The following is a 17,465-nucleotide window of genomic DNA, read 5'->3' on the forward strand; positions in this document are numbered from 1 at the left end:
TTGTTTACAGTTCTGTGGCTATAACTGGAGAACTAATAAATGCTACTATGCCCCATTCACCGTATGCAATAAATGGAGGATAACTTGTGTATGAGAGATTACATGAGCTGTAAGTCTATATGGGAAGTGAAGGGGAAATTATATTAGAATGTTTTTAAATGATGCTGAACGTTAATAGCTTCAGTTGAGCGACCAGTTGAGCTAGAGAGAACTGTGTGTTATACTTACACTGGAAATGTGGAAGTGAAAATACTCCACAGTATTAAGTTGAAAGGAACCCACTGGGCTAGATTATAAACAGAACTAAAATGTGTACTGCATTCCTGTGATTGGACTGCAATTCTATACCAAATTTTCTAGGAGCACCAGTGGACTCAGTGGAACTTAATTTTGAGTAAACTTGTGTTGTAATACACTGGCAAACTCAGTTCTTTTCATAAGAAAAAAAAAATAACTATGTAAGCTCCCACTCCTTTCCAGGGGATTGTATTCAGCTAACACTCAGAGTCTATGGGTTATGTCCCAAGGCACCACGTGTGTTGGTGAAATTGTGTATACAGTCATACCTCGGGTCAAATGTGCTTCAGGTTGAGCATTTTCAGGTTGTGTTCCACGGCGACCCAGAAGTAACGGAACGGGTTACTTCCGGGTTTCGCCACTCGCGCATGCGCAGAGGCTCAAAATGACATCATGCACAGAAGCGGCGAATTGCAACCAGCGCAGACACGGGTTGCGTTCTGCTCAGGATGCGAACGGGGCTCCGGAACAGATCCCGTTTGCATCCAGAGGTACCACTGTAATTGAAACCCATTGAAAAAGCTGGCAAACACCCCACCTCCCTTCCGCCCTTTTAGTGATGTTTCAGTGACATCCTTCTGACATTTCCAGGTCACTTCTGGATTTGGCGTGATGTGCGTATACACAGTCACACACGTACTGAATGCATGTCGTGAGGTGGGGCGGGGCCTGCCTGTAGAGTTGTTGATTAATGTACCTAAGTTAGTCATGATCATTTATTCCATTAGGTTGGCTCTGAGTAGACGTTAGCTGAATACCTGGTGCTTTTAAACTTATATTTATTGGATACATTTCTGTCCTGTTAAAATAGTTTCTTTCTCTGCTGCCTTTTGGCCCAAGAGGCCCCCAAGGCTAGGAATGGGTCACTTGGTGGAGCCAGAGGTACAGCAATGGCTTCCTGGCAGCAATGGTGCTGCTGCTTACCAGAAGGGATGAGGATGCAGCAAGGTCAGGTCTGTGCAGGTGCAAAGCCACAAACTCTTGGTTGGTTCTGCCTGTGAGCTTACGCTGCCCCTTTTGTACATTTTAATTTGGAGGATGGCCAAGCAGCAGGGTCATTGAGGTAGATAGCAGTGTTGCTAGAGGTGTTCAGGTCTTCGGTTACAGTGGTACCTCGGTTTAAGAACAGCTCCGTTTACGAACTATTCGGTTTACGAACTCCGCAAAACTGGAAGTAGTGTCCTGGTTTGTGAACTTTACCTCTGTTTAAGAACAGAAACCGAACGGTGGAAAGGCACTGGCAGTGGAAGGCCTCATTAGGGAAAGTGCGCCTCAATTTAAGAATGGTTTTGGTTTAAGAATGGACTTCTGGAACGGATTAAGTTCATAAACCGAAGGACCACTGTATTAAAGATTTAAAGGTCAAGAAAAACACTGTTGTCCTTTTGGACTTGGAGTCTTTTGGATGGGTCCAAATCTTAACATCTGTTGAAACCTCTGCTTCCTCCTGATTCAACAAAAAGTCATACAGGTGTTAGTGGACTACAACTCCCATGATCCCTGGCAATTGGCCATGCTGGCTTGGGCTGATGGAAGTTGACCATGTTCCCCATCTCTCAGATGTTGCTTTTTATGCATAGTTCTGAAAACGGGGTTTTTTTTTAGTTCTATTTGTATGTTTTGATGTACACATGGATACTTATTGTGCATGCTTGTGAGTGTCTCTGGTCAGGCTCGCAGACAGGGAATAAGTCCCAACTGGAAGGAAACCATCTGGGGAGTGGGGCGTGTGCAAATCAGTATCACACATCACTGCTCAGATATAACTGTTAAAAGAAATCACAACTATACAGGTATTTCCTTCAAAGGCTGTAGAACGGGCATGCTTTCACCAATAATCTGGGTAAACCTACTGTGAAGTTCTGCTTCTATATATGTATAAAAGTGTAGGACTACACAAACAATGATTTGTTAAATCTAAAACTTTCATTTTTGTAAGCACAGTTTAATGTCTCAAATTGTTGATTAAGTAACCTGACATTTTGAACATGTGCTAGCTTGTACTTTCAGGCCAAACTTGTATTTTGAGATTGTTTTGGAACTACAGGTACATACTCAGTTTTTCATCCTGGATAGAAAAGCAATAGGTTCGCTGGCTGATTACCTCTGTTGGCACAGAGTTAAGCACAGTGTTAATGCCAAAATGTTCTAAAGTGAAGCAGATATTCTGCCATTTTATCGCAGGATGTAATAGGGGGAAAAGGAGGGACATTCTTGACCATATTTTGGAGGGAAGCACTAACTTCTTTCCTCTTCATGTGTAAAAACATTGCAGGAATATTTCCACTCCTGAGTGCTGCAGCTACCTTCATAAATTCTTTATTCTTAATATTGAAACAGATCATTTCCTGTTTGTTTTGTTTGATTTCATTTTCTTTTACATCTTTCCTTCATTGAAAGAGCCTTCATAAGACAGTCGGTCATAAAGCTCTATACTGCAGAATGAGAAGTTACTGAAATGAACCTTTTTAACTTTATCTTTGAATGATGCTAACCGATAGTATAGGGGTGTTGTCTTCTACAGTGGTTATGCTCCTACTTTTGCAGGACGGGGGTCAGAGAATAGCATTGGAAGACTTTTCCTCAGCCTCATAGTGACTGCTGTGGGATAGCGCAAGAAGAAATTCTATTTTGCATGCAGCTTAACATATATATGAAACCATTGAGTGCCATTTTCATGGGATTAGGGTGATTTGTCAGCAGTATGCTGATGGCACTTAGTTGTATGTCTCCATTGAATTGGGTGGTGCTGTTCAGGTGCTGAACCAGGGCCTGGAGTTGGTCTAGGTGGGTGCCAATAAGCTGTAACTAAAACCTGACAAGGTGGATGTTCTATGGCTTGGTGGTTCCTATGTCTGGGAAATGAGTTCATGCCTTGTTTTGAATGGGGCCCATCCAAATGAAAATTTCAGTCAATTACTGATGGAAAACAATAGAGGAGAAACATGTGTATTGCAAAAATATATGTAAAGGGTTAATCATTTGTTTCAGGTGAAGAAGAATGGGCTATACCAGACCATCAGCCAAGAAGAAAGGAAAAGGCAAGAGGTACCTTAATTATTATAGCCACAGTTTATTCATTATTTCATAAGCTTGTCATCCTTTTATGCTTGCTTTCTGGAGGAAAACTTTAAAAAAATAAATGTTGTACACTTTTCTGTTCCATTTCTGTGAACTAAATTATAGTAGAATTTAGTAGAACTAAATTATAGTAGAAATCTAACTTTTGATACAGACTACCTGGGATTTTGCAGCTTGCATAGAATGCAAGTGGGTAATATATCTATAAATGCAATAAATAATAATAATATGCAAATGTTGTGAACATGCCCAATATCTGAAATAAGCAGTCTCTTCAGCCCTACTCATAACCACCTGTCTGTTCAGTTCTCCGTTTGCTTTCTGAGCTATACTTGTGAAAGGAAGAGCTCCTTCCATTTGCAAAAGGAGTGGCGCCCCAGCATAGGTTGCTCCCCATAGAATCGGGGAGGTGATTTTCACACTGTCCCAGATGACCCTTCAACCCTCCTGTGCAAAATTCTGTGGGCTGCAGGGGATTAGGGGGAAATCATCACCCCTATTCCCATGAGCAGGAATGTTCTGTGTGCAGAATTCCACACATAGGACCTCTTCGTACTACCCTATGTCTTCAAGACAGAACAGGGTGAATGACCCTTAAATGCATCCTGTTTTCTCCTCCTCAGCCCATTAGAGGCTACTGCTGTACCCCTTGATAAATGTGGATAATCTCCTCTAGTTGTTATGGGTTTGATCTGTCACCTGAAGAGGGCTGACCCTCAGATCAGCGCTGCCTGTTTAGTGAAAGATCACAAGGAAATATCTGAAGATCCTTCTTAGAATAAGTCCAGTCTATGTGTGAACTGGGAAGTAAATTAATAAATCTGCTTTTGGTTGCTCCGTTAGCACTTGCTAGGCAACAGCCAGAGGACAGGGCAGTTCTCTTCAGCTATACCTGAAGGAGTGTCTCCACCCCCATCCATAGCTGTCAGCTTTTCCAAATAGGATTCCTTGCAAGAAAAGGGAAAAGTTGACAGCTATGTCCCCATCATCCAGCCTGGACACTGAGGTCCAGTGCCAAGGGCCTTCTGGCGGTTCCCTCAATGCAAGAAGTGAAGTTACAGGGAACCAGGCAGAGGCCTTCTCGGTAGTGGTGCCCACCCTGTGGAACACCCTCTTATCAGATATCAAGGAAATAAACAGCAACCTGACTTTTAGAAGACATCTGAAGGCAGCCCTGTTCAGGGAAGTTTTTAAAGTTTGAAGTTTTATTCTGTTTTTAGTGTTCTGTTGGGAGCTGTGTTCTGAGAGTGGCTGGGGAAACCCAGCCGGATGGGCAGGGTATAAATGAAATAATAATAAGCTACAGATCAGGGCAAAAGAAGCTCACAGAGATACTTATAGGATTCCAGGGGGCGAGAGATGTAAGGCCTGTAGAATGTTAGGATTTTTAAAAACCAAGCAGGAAAATCAACTTGAGATTCAGAGGGCTTGGAAGACCTTCTGATGAATGGTGGTTATGAGCAATTTGGCAGTTGAAGGAAACTGGGACAGATGTGGGCCTGGAAACCTTTCCTCTTTGTGGTCATGGGACTTGCTGTTGTCAGTTCCAAATACAATGTGGTAACAAGCAACTGCACTGGAGTTACCTCTCTTGTGCCTTCAGGGCTCAGAGCAGCAAAGAAAATCACGGTTTCTGTCTAGTGCATGCCTGGATTTCCATTGTTAAGGTAGCATCTCATGCCAACATTAGCTGCCCTTTCATGCTCATCTGGGAAGTGCCGGTCCTCCACTGCCAGCTGCACTCTGCCTCCAATGTTAGCCTGTTGTGCTACATCTGCCATCACCTGCTGCCCACTGGTTTTAACCCTTGCCATCCTGGTTTGTATCTTGTGCTGTTCCCTTAGCCACTTAGCCTACATTCTTCTGAGGGCAAGAGGACTATTCCTCCCATTGGCAAGAAGAGATGCTGGAATGAATGCTGTCCCCCCTTGAGTCCCCCACTTGAGGACAGAATAAGTGCCAGTGAGAAATGAACCCATTCTGTCTCGGTAAATCAGGAAGTACCTTCAAGGTTGAGTTTCCCAAAGAGGGGAAAAAGGATACATTGGTGATAGTCAGGACTTTGGTGCCATTTCACTTAGGTGAGTGGTTTGTTTAAGCTGCAGACATAGTTAAAGAAATGTCTTTTTAAAGGCAGCTATTAAACGGGGCAGAGGGTGAAATTATTAAGTAAGGTGTGTGCTTTTTTTATAAAATACACACATAATGGGTTGTGTTGGACAATGTGTGTTGTTGCAATTTATTAATGCAACATGCTAAATAATGTACAAAGCCAAGGAGAAATAAATAGGCTGAACTAGAGAGGATGGAGATGGAATACATATCTATCTTCCCCGTTAAACCATTAGCGCATTCTATCCTTGATTGCATCTGCTTCTCCAGCAGGGCCACATACAAAGCGTTTGTATACATTTGGTCTCTAAAGAGCTCCACAAAGCATGCATAAGCTATCAAGCTTCACACATCTGTTTGTATTGATGCCGTGCAAATGAACGATAACTACATTTCACACTGTCACTCATGGGGACTGTCACTTGCCTTGAGTAAGAAATAGTAATTGGCAAATGCATTATCATTCTTCATCTCAGATTAGTGTCACTAGATTATGCATGATCTTAAACGTTCCTTGTTTTGGTGTTTTGAGATGATTGTTTTGAAGTATTCTGAAATCGGGGTAATCGAAAACTTCTTTTCATTGTATGCTTTGCTAGAATGTATAAGTGTCGAACCCATATCTCATTTTCACTTTCAAAAAACTGCTGTGCCTCGCCTTGAATTTCTTAGCTTGAAAGGAATCAATGAGGGCTGTGATGGAACTGGGAACAAAGATTTCTTAAATAGCATTGAAGACGAGGGCTCTGGTGTCCTTTCTCTGAAACACACACACACAAATACACACACACACACACACACACACACACCAGAGCAAATTAGTTACAGAACTCTGCTGCTCTCTTTAGGCAAGCCCTTTCTTCACGATTGCAGCCAAAGCAACAAATTGCCTGTGAGTGCAGCATAAATTTGGGGACAAGATGATTAGTGGGAAGCCTGAGTGATAGCACTGTGGCTTCTTCCATTCCCTCCAGTTAAGTTATACGAAGTAGAATATGTATCATTGCATTTTCCAAGTCATAAGTTGAGGGATTCGTAAAAACAAAACAGCATCCACATCATGATCCCAACTGATACGTCAAAATGTCCTCCCATTGCAAACAACAACGACATGTGAATTTTATTTATTTAAGGTATTTATATACTGCTCAATCATTAGAATTTCTAACTGGTGGATATAGAAACACCAGATAATACTTTACATTAACGGGGACATGCTATTTTATAAACGTGCAACCAGCTTTTAAGTATGTGTAACAGAAATTATTTCATGGTCTCCTTCCCCTGCAGCTCCATACCCACCCTGTGTTGTTTCCCCATGTCAGATTTCAGATTGTAAGCTCTTTGGGGCCGGGGGCCTGTCCTGTACACTAGTGCACCGGCAGTGTACCACCACACACACTGGTGGTGGTATACAGATAAGTAGTCAAACAATATTTGAATCAAGCCTCCTTCTCAGGTACTCTGTTTTAGGCATTCAGCTGACTGAAGGAAAGAAGCTGGGGGAAGAGGCTGATAGGCAGTGCTGTGTAGGATTTGCCAGAGTAAAGAGAAGAAATGTGGGTTGGGAAGGCTTGTGTGGGAGGCCTGCGTCTGCATTCTGGAGACCAGCCCATCTCCTTTTCAGCCAGCTGACCTTTTGCAAAAGTATCTGGCAAAGCTGCTTCTCAGTTTCCACTGCTTTCAAGGAGCTGAATCTTCAACTATGCAGGGTTTCTTTTTTCATTAATTGGGGCTTTTGCTTATACAAGGTTTCCTAATAAAAACCACAATTCCCCCCTTATTTTTGTAGTTAAAAATAATAATGGGGGGGATTTTTGCTTGGGCTACAAAGAGCAAACATATATTTTATAAATGGCAGCTTTTTAATTTTTGCAAACATTTGTAGTTGGTGCTATTTGCTAATACTGATTTCTCAAGCGCTTTGCGTATAACAGTTACTTTAACATTATTGCCAGTTTTGCTCTTTGTGAGGGTTAGCCTGAGAGGTTGGTCCAGTTCAGGCGCAAAGATCTTGATCTGATATCTGACCATGGTTTATTGGACCAAGTACAAGCATTGTGGCCACACACAATCCTCCCTTCTTGCATATGCTTCAATGCAAGATTCTTGAAGTTTGTTCACCCAATTTCCATTATATCCAGACTGGGGAAAATGTGTTTTAATCACTGCCAAGAAACTATGAAAGCAGTATCTGTTCACACAGGCACTATGCTAAGTTCTCAACTCCATAAATCACAGTTCATTCAAGCGAGATAGTTATATATCTCAACCAGGCCATAAAATCCTGCTCATGACCATCCCATGAACTTCATTGCTTCAGGAGGGTTTTGATCCTGGATTTTCACATCCTAAAGCTAAAATAAGTGACCTGTGTGTGTGTGTGTCTCCCCCTTCCCACACGCAGGCTATATTTGAAGTTATATCTTCCGAACATTCATACTTGCTCAGTCTGGAAATCCTGATCCGGATGTTTAAGAACTCCAAAGAACTGGGGACTACAATGACCAAAACAGAAAGCCATCACCTTTTTTCCAATATTGCGGATGTCTGCGAAGCAAGCAAGAGGTAAGTTTTAAACAGAGGTCCTTCCCCTTTATCCTGTTTATGCAAAGGAACTTTTATACACTTTCAAGTTGTTAAGGGGAGTTCAGATATCCTCCCACACCCATGCTTTGAAAGAATGTGTGAGGGGATGCAAGGTTCCATGAGCTTCCTTGTCTACACTTCATGTAGCCGCCGTGTCCTCCGGAAGATCACACATTTGGGCCAATGTGTGAATGGGCTCTGTGCATGTAGAGCCTTTTCAAATGCCATCTGAATGTTCGGATTGTGGGGAGGGGGTGGTCATGACCACTGCATGCTTTGGTCATGTGATGCCTGTGTTACGATATGGATGCAATGCCGCTGCAAAGTGCTAGCTTGAAAAGTAAACATGATGGGAATGTTGGGACTGCCCGTGGGAAACAGAGGGACAGTCAATTCACAGTGCGAAGCACCGGAATTAGCTCAGAGTGTAATATGAGCTCTTCCGTTTGTTCCTGTCCAGGAAGTGTTTGTTACTAGACTGCTGGAGCTTGAAGAGAGCAGTCATGTTTTTTGTAACGCTGCGAAGACAGAAATAAAGGCATGTAAATACGTTTCTGTCTATCTCTTTCCCCTGCCCAGGGGGCGGGCAGGAAAGAGGGGTGTGTTCTTCTCACGCTGAGAAGGATCGCCTATTGCGACCTAGCCTGGATCTTGCTGGGGAATGCAGCCAGGGAGGTCAACAGGGAATCATGCCGGGTGCCTGGGAGAGTTGCCAGTTTCTCCTGATATGGGCTTGTTTTCCGACATCCTGTGATGCCTTTTGAATCCATCTTGCATTATTACAGTTGGCAGTTATCATTGCTAATTCTTTCTTAGTGCATTTAGTTCAATCTAAAGAAGAATAAGGGACACGTGTTAAATCCTGTTGAAATCAATAGGAAATAGGCCTGCGGAATTGCATCTTTAAGCTAGGGATTGTCTTGTTCCTTAAAATGGAATGCAATACTTTAAAAATGATTGATCTTTGAAGTCGTGTTGTGATATATATCATTGCCCTGAAAGATATTTTAAGAGATTGTTTTCTTTTTCAAAAAAGGCTGTGTATATGTTGCACATGTCCTTTAACAATAGATTACTAATGCTGTAAAAATTGGCAGGTGATTTCCTGCAAAATCTGAACAATGTTAAAAGCTTTGACAGATTTCTTTAATTAAGGCATTTCTGGTTTGGAATCTCCATATCTCTTCTGGTTTGGAATCAAGCAAAGAGTAGTTTCCAAGCATTTAGAGATGTGTGGGAACAAGATTCACCCAAGTTAAACCCCTGTTGTCAGTGATTCAGTTGCATTACAGCAACTTGAAAAAATCGTGGTTGTGAAATGTTTATACTCGTTGACGCTCTTGTTTCAAAACAAGTTTGGGGAATTAGTTGTTGCTTCTTTGTGATTAAATTGAGTGTGTATAAATCCCTGTGCATTTCTAATCTTTTCTGGACAGTACTTCAGATTTATTCTTTCTTGTTTTATGGGCCGTTGATGTTTAGTGGGATAGATCGTTTAGGCTGTCATACCAAAAACACCCAGCATAGTAAGCCCACCAAACATTTTGGGACTTACTTCCGAGTAAACATGCATCATCTTTCACTGTGTATTGAATGATACAGCTTAATTCTAGGAACATTATCTTTTTCTTCCCCATACATTACTTGTATTGTTTTTTATAGATATGGAAGATAAGAATATGAAAATTAATATGTGATTGTTATTAGCCTTTGAGTAGTGGATGCATGTCTTGTGGTGGAAAAAAATGGTCACATGAAGTCCCATCATTTTAAGGCATAAAACCTGTTTATGCCAGGTGTCCAAAACTTGCATTAATTTAAATCTACTCAATATCTCTGAGGGTTTTTATTTTGTTTTTATTGTATTTTGTATCACAGATGTATTTGATGCCCTGGGCTACTTTGGGAGGAAGTGTAGGATATAAATTAGATAGATAGATAGATAGATAGATAGATAGATAGATGATAGATAGATAGATGATAGATAGATAGGGTGATAGATAAATATACTATAGATAAATAAATAGATACTATAGATAAATAAATACTATAGATAAATAGATAGATGATAGATAAATATACTGTCAAGTGTCTCCATCCATAGAAGAGAAGCAAGACACTACTTAGATATTGGAGGAAACACAATAAATTCCAAACAGTTGATTCCTGCGTTCTCAGTCCCAGGCTTTGCATATTAAGCCACACAGCATCCCATAACTTTATCTTACTACTGTTTTCTTTCCTAAGTCCAAGGGTTCCTGTTTAACTTGCAGTTGAACTTCATTAGCTTAATGTCGCTGCACTATTTATTTTTTTCCAGTGCCCTGGCTGCAGCCAAAATGGCTCTCTTGTTCTAAGAGCAATTTTTCATCTTCACAGCTTTCTCCAGTGTTACTGTCATCAAAAGAAATGGCAGAAGTATGGTTTGCTGTAGTGTGTTTAGTGATATGTAGCAAATATAATAGATGCCATTCGTTAAGAACGGATCAGTGTTTATGCTACCCAGTACCAGTATTTAAAAAGTCATATCATCCTAAAACAGTCTTTTCCCAGCTGGTGCCTTACAGATGTTTTGGATTACAGCTCCCATCATCCCTTTCCATTGGCCGTGCTGACTTGGGCTGATGGGAATTGTAGTTCCAACATCTGGACAGGTAGAAAGTTGAGGAACACCGGCTGCAGTGCTGACAATACATTGGCATTTTATCTGTCATTTCCATAACATCCTACACTACACTATGCAAAGTACTTCACACTCTTTATCCCCAGAAGAACTATTGATTGTTCTGATTTTACAGGTGGGGGACTGAAGCTTAAAGTAAGTGAATTAGCTAGAGCTGCCGATCTGGTAGTTCATGGCTGAAGTAGGGCTTGAACATGGATCTTTTTGGCTGCCAGATGATAGAGATTCCAATGGTAGAGGTCAGGGCTCTGGTAGTACAGTGGAACCGTGGTTACCAAACGCCTCCGTAGTTGAATGTTTTGGCTTTCGAACGCTGAAAACCCAGAAGTAACTATTCCGGTTTTTGAACGATTTTCAGCAGCCGAAAGTGCTACGCAGCTTTCATTTTGAGTTTCCCTATTGTATTGAGGCTTCTGTATTGAGTTTTCAGTTAAGAATGTTTCGGTCTTCCGGAGCGGATTATGTTCAAAAACCGAGGTTCCACTGTACCTGGATGGGTGACTGCCTGCAGACTGCATGATGGAAGAAAGGTGGGATATAAACCTTAGAAAATAAATAAATGTCACAATTCATGAAATTTACACTGATGTGAAATGTTCATACCATCCGTGTTAGGTGGCATGATAGTTTCATGACTGGGCTATTAATTGAATATGGTTATTTCTCTTTTTAGATTATAGGTTTTGTCTTGGTTTTATTTGTTTTCTCTGGGGGTTTTTAAGATCTGTATTTCTGTCTTTCTGACATTTGTTTGGGTATACAAAGTAATGTGAAAGTAAATAAATAAATGTAAAATTAACAAAGGGTGGTGTTGAACTACATTTTACTCAGAGGCAGATTTATTGAAATTCATGGACCTAACCAAGCCATGTTCATTAATTTCACTGGGTTTACTCTGAGTAAAACAGTTGTACTGTAAGTGATTTTAATATTAATTTAAAACAATGTGAATAGAGATAAATATTTGCTCTTCTTTCTCAAAATACTAAGACTCATGGTCACTTTCAGTAGATTCCAAACAAACAAAAGGAAGCTTTTCTACGTGGTTTACATAATCAACTTGTGGAAATTGTTACTGCAGGGCTATATAGAAACATTAAATTGGAAACAAAGCCCATATTCCACAGCATCCTATGTTTTCTCTGTGACTGCTTGATTGACAGTACCATATAAGACCAAACGTCTCATTATTACATAACAAAGAGCCCCTTCACCTACCTTGCACAGAAAATTAGCCTTTTCTGTGAAATACAGAAAAGGATATGATATGGTCTAAGTACATCAAGTTCTCTAGTTGCAACAACTACAGTATAATATTTGTCCTCAGGCACTGACTAATGCTGCAGTGCTTAATCAGTTAAGTTACTGTTTACCTTTTCTTAGTGGAAACTTGTTGTACAGGATAACATTTCATTTGGCATCTTCCGTAAGTGGACAGTTACCTCATTGTGCCTTATCAGTTCATCTCTGTCCTACCCCAGCACCTATAACTACAGAAAGACGGTGTTTGCTTCTTTGAAAGGAAATACTATTTGTCCAAGTCATTAGGATCTGTGAAGTTTTTCTAGGTAGCCCATCAGTTGTTAACAAAATATGCAGATGATGGGGTCCAGAGAAGGATTCTTCTTAGAATAAATTACAAGCTCAAACAAAAATGGCAGATCCGGACTTCCGGAGGCGGCGCGAACGGTAATGGCTGCCCTTTCCTAACCGGGAGAGGGAAGCTACGCTGGAAAAGGGTCGTCCGCTACGGCGAAGCGGAGACCCATTCTGGAAAACCGCAAGCAGCGGAAGCCTGCGGTCTCGGGACCCGGCGGGCGCCAGGAGCTACCCCCGAAACGTTGAGGGAACCCCGTAAGGGGCTCCGGATCGCAGAGGGGGTAGCGGCGCTGTGGGTCTATGCGCATTCAGCGGAGCGAAGCCGCGTTGCCGTTGCCGGTGAGCGCCGACCTTTCTTCCTTCAACACAAGATTCTAAAACGTAACAACCCGTGAGTAATTGAGGACTTTACTAAATTTCGGGACTAAAAATATTGAAAATAAGCTGAAAGCGGAGAGACGAGGAAAAGGAAGTCCGTCCTCCGCAGCCATTGACTTTTAAAGCAAAGAGCAGGAGGAGTGGAGGCATAGAGAGAACTTTTGACAGCTCAGATTGAGCACCCGCAGAAATTACTTTTCCCTTTAAAGACTGTAAGCAATTGATTTTTGGACTTTTATTAGGACTTATATACTCCTTTCTTTGTGGATTACAATTCTGTTTAAGAAGCCCAGGTGTCAGAACTGCCTGAACAGTAGAACTGTCAGACTGCAAATTTGGATACATTCTATTTAAACTTTGAGACAGTCTGAGGGAGTTCAGAATGGTTACGTTCTTGCATTTTGGAACTCCAGTAAGCACAACTTGAAATATTGTGGCAAACCTAAAACCAACTCTGCTAAAACTACTTTTGTGAAGATCCCTAAGTATTGGTTCAGATTTCGTATGTGGAATGGACTCTTCTTCCTAGGACATTTTATGCTCCCCCTAGAGGATTGAGGATTTACAACAAAAACATTGTTTTACTTTCTATTTCCCGGCCCTCTGTTTGATTGCTACCATCTGGGCCGTAGCTTTCCCATGGGAATAACTCAGCTTGACCTTGACTGCTAGATAACTTTGGAATGAGTGGCGCAAAAAGAAAGGGATTAAGAACCAGACAAACAACTCTGACAACCGTAACTGCAGCCTCACAAGCACGCAGATCATCTGTGCCCACTTTGCCCTCGGAGGAAAAAGTTACCTCCCTGTCACAGGCAGGGGAGGAAGAAACTGAGGATTTACAATTAGAAGAGATGGCCTCAGGAGGATCTGGTTCTGTATTAGAGAGAATTCTTGAGAAATTGGAGTCTTTGGAGAGGAAAGTTGACCAACAAACTGCGAAAATTGATCTTAATACAGAAACTTTAAACAAATTATCTGGGCAAGTTGCACAGAATGCACAAGCAATCGGACAACTGAAGGAGGCTGCAGGTGAAAATCAGAAACTGGCCGAAGAGACCAGCCAAAGAGTGGGAGAGTTGGAAAAAGAAGTAAGGCCGCTCAGTAAGCAGGTTGGGGAACATCAGACCTATCTCTCTATGTTGGAACTTCGGAACAGGGAGATCAATTTAAGGATAAGATCGATACCAGAAGTGGAAGAAGGTAATCTAGCTGAGTTTCTGACCAAAGAATTCTCCAAGTTCTGGGGTCTAGAGGAGGAAGATTTTAAAATTGTGTCAGCCTTCAGACTTGGAAGACTCACAAAGAGAGAAAGGCCCAGAGACTGTTTGATTACGTTGAGATCAAAGGAGGAAAGGGACAAGATTTTGGGCCTGCACTACGGAAGCTCTCTGAACATTTCGGACAAAAGAATTGAGATTTTTAAGGACATTCCTAAACAGCTGTTGGATCTTAGATCTGAATATTTGGACTTAGTAAAACTGCTGAGAAGCAACTCAATCATCTTTAGGTGGGACTTTCCCCAAGGACTATCTTTTACCTTTAGAGGGAAGAAGATTAAAATTAGAACTTTGGAAGATAGGGATAAGTTTTTGACTGCCTACGGAGAGGACCTTCATAAAGGACTTGAACTACCCTCAGGGCCTGAACCACCACAGGTGCCTGTACCTCAGAACCCTGAAGACTCACAGAACAAAATACCATCCCAAGGAAACTAAACAGATCTATCCAGGATGTCTCTGCAACTTTTAAGTTGGAATATAAATGGCTGCAACAGTCCGGAAAAAAGGAAGAAAATCTTTCACATATTAAAAAAGGAGCAACTAGACATTACTTGTTTACAAGAAACACATGTGACTAGGCTCCACAGAAAAATATTGGTAAATAAAAGGTTAGGCCAAGAATTTATATCTTCGGACTTAGTTAAGAAGAGAGGAGTGGTGATATATGCAAAGGAGAGCCTCTCACCAAAATTTCTATTTAAAGATGAACATGGAAGAATTTTGGCAATTGAAATACAGCACCAAGGAGAGAAAATTTTGATATTAGGAATCTACGCTCCAAATGAAGGGAAATCAGAATTCTACAAGAAGTTGCATGAGATTATGCTGGATTATCTGGACTATGATAACATCATTATGATGGGAGATATGAATGGGATCGTTTCTACAAACATGGATAGGTCACAAAGCCAAAAGGTTACTAAAGAAGGCAGACTACCAAAGACCTTTTTTGAAATGACAGACAACATGGACTGGATTGATATATGGAGGACAAAGAACCCCTTAGGGAAAGAAGGAACATTTTTCTCTGAAGCCCAACTGACTTGGACAAGAATTGACCAAATATGGATTTCTAGAGGTCTGGCTCCTAAGGTGAAGAAAGTGGAAATCTGCCCAAAGACCTGCTCCGATCATAACGCGTTGAAAATGGACATGACATTATTACCAACCGGCTCCTTTAGATGGAAGATGAATGACAACTTGTTTAGAGATCAGGAGATTATCAAGAAGGCCAAAAAAACAATAAAGGACTATTTTGAGATAAATTTGAACACTGCTGTGGAAAAAAGAACAATCTGGGACGCAAGCAAAGCTGTGATGAGAGGGTTCTTGATACAACAGAACGCCATAAAGAAAAGACTACAAAATGAGAAAAAGGACAAGATTTTGGGGAAAATTAAAGAGTTAGAGAAGAAACTAAGAGTAAACCCGAAGTCACAGCCGATTTTGAGAGAAATTAAACTTCATCAGGCACAATATTCCAAATTGATAAATCAGGAAATAGAATGGAAGATTAAATCAATGAAACAAAAAACATTTGAATCGGCTAATAAATGTGGGAAACTGCTGGCTTGGCAGTTGAAGAAGAGACAAAAGCTGAACATAGTAACAAATTTGGAAATAGAAGGAAGGAATATTCAGAACCCGGTGGAAATTAGAAAATGCTTCCAGAAATATTTTAAGAAATTATACACTCAAGGGCCACAAAAGGAGGAAGAGATTGCAAAATTTTTGGAGAAAAATGGACTTAAAAAACTATCACAAGAAAATAGATCACTCCTGAATAGTAAAATAACACGACTAGAGATAGAACAGGCCATTCAGAATATGAAGTTGGGCAAGTCTCCAGGGCCAGATGGCTTGACCTCCAAGTACTATAAGACATTAAGTGACTATTTGATTCAACCACTGATGGAGGTCAGCAATGAAATTATGGAGGGAAAGAAGGCGCCTGAATCGTGGAAGGAAGCTTTCATCACATTGATACCAAAATCAGAAACTGAAAAGACACAACTTAAGAACTACCGCCCCATTTCCCTTTTAAATGTGGATTACAAAATATTTGCTGACGTTTTGGCAGGAAGACTCAAAAGAGTTTTAAATGAGATAATTCATAAAGACCAGGCAGGCTTTCTCCCAGGAAGACATTTATTTGCTAATACAAGGAACATTATTGACATTTTGGAACTTTTGCAAACAAATATTAACACTAAAGCAGTTCTAATTTTTATAGACGCGGAGAAGGCCTTCGATAATATTTCTTGGAAATTTATGAAGGGGAATTTAAAAGAAATGGGAGTGGGGCGGGGTTTTGAAAATGGGATTGACGCGATTTATTCAGAACAAAAGGCAAAACTGATAGTTAACAATGTGGTTACAGAAGAGTTTAAGATTGAAAAAGGGACACGACAAGGCTGCCCGATTTCCCCCTTGCTGTTTATTTCTGTCCTGGAGGTGCTCTTGAACTTGATTAGAGGGGACCGGTTGGTGCAAGGGATTCAGATCGGAGTGAAACAATATAAACTTAAAGCTTTTGCAGATGACCTTGTTTTGACATTGCAAGAGCCAGAATCTAGTACAAAAAGAGTGTTACAATTGATTCAGGACTTTGGTCGGGTAGCGGGCTTTAAACTAAACAAACAGAAAACTAAGGTGTTGGGAAAAAACTTGACAGATGCAGAGTCAGAACGGTTTCAGAGAGAAACAGAACTAACTGTGGTTAAAAAAGTAAAGTACCTAGGGGTAAACATAACAGCAAAAAATCTGAGTCTATTTAAGGATAATTATGAAAAATGTTGGTCTGAAATTAAGAGAGACTTGGACAGTTGGTCAAAATTGAAGCTTTCTTTGTTAGGCCGAATTGCTGCTATTAAGATGAATGTATTGCCTAAGATGTTGTTTTTATTTCAAACATTGCAAATTGTGGATAAGACGGAGTGCTTCAGGAAGTGGCAGAGAGATATTTCTAAATTTGTCTGGCAGGGCAAAAAGCCCAGAATTAAGTTTAAGATATTAACTGATGCGAAAGAAAGAGGGGGCTTTGCCCTGCCAGACTTAAGGTTGTACTACGAAGCCGCAGCTTTCTGCTGGCTAAAAGACTGGCTACTTCTAGAGGACACTGACGTGTTAGATTTAGAAGGTTTTAACAATGCATTTGGCTGGCATGCATACTTATGGTATGACAAAGTTAAGATCAATAAGGCCTTTAAGAACCATATTGTCAGGAAAGCAGTGTTTAATGTCTGGACAAAATACAAAGACCTATTGGAAAATAAAACTCCAAGATGGCTATCACCTCTGGAGGCTAAGGCCCGAAAAAGACCCAATATGGAGGCCAAATGGCCGAAATATTGGGAAATAATAGAGAAAGAGGGCAACAATTGGAAATTGCAGAGTTTGGAAAAAATGAAAGACAAAGTGCGAGACTGGTTACATTACGCTCA

The 17,465-nt window shown here is 40.9% G+C and overlaps 1 protein-coding gene across 4 annotated transcripts in view; it reads left to right on the top strand.

Annotated features, from left to right (window-relative positions):
* The window catches only part of ARHGEF26 (Rho guanine nucleotide exchange factor 26), a 71,915-nt gene that overhangs the window by 18,115 nt on the left and 36,335 nt on the right, over positions 1 to 17,465 (top strand). For all 4 annotated transcript variants that reach the window (XM_083739355.1, XM_083739358.1, XM_083739356.1 and 1 more), the window contains 2 exons: positions 3,289 to 3,345; positions 7,898 to 8,058. In XM_083739355.1, coding sequence (XP_083595481.1) covers positions 3,289 to 3,345; positions 7,898 to 8,058 — 218 coding nt within the window. The remainder of the gene's footprint in view (positions 1 to 3,288; positions 3,346 to 7,897; positions 8,059 to 17,465) is intronic.

The sequence above is a fragment of the Podarcis gaigeae genome (genome assembly GCF_964106915.1).
Source record: "Podarcis gaigeae genome assembly, chromosome: 5".
Lineage (NCBI taxonomy): Eukaryota > Metazoa > Chordata > Lepidosauria > Squamata > Lacertidae > Podarcis > Podarcis gaigeae.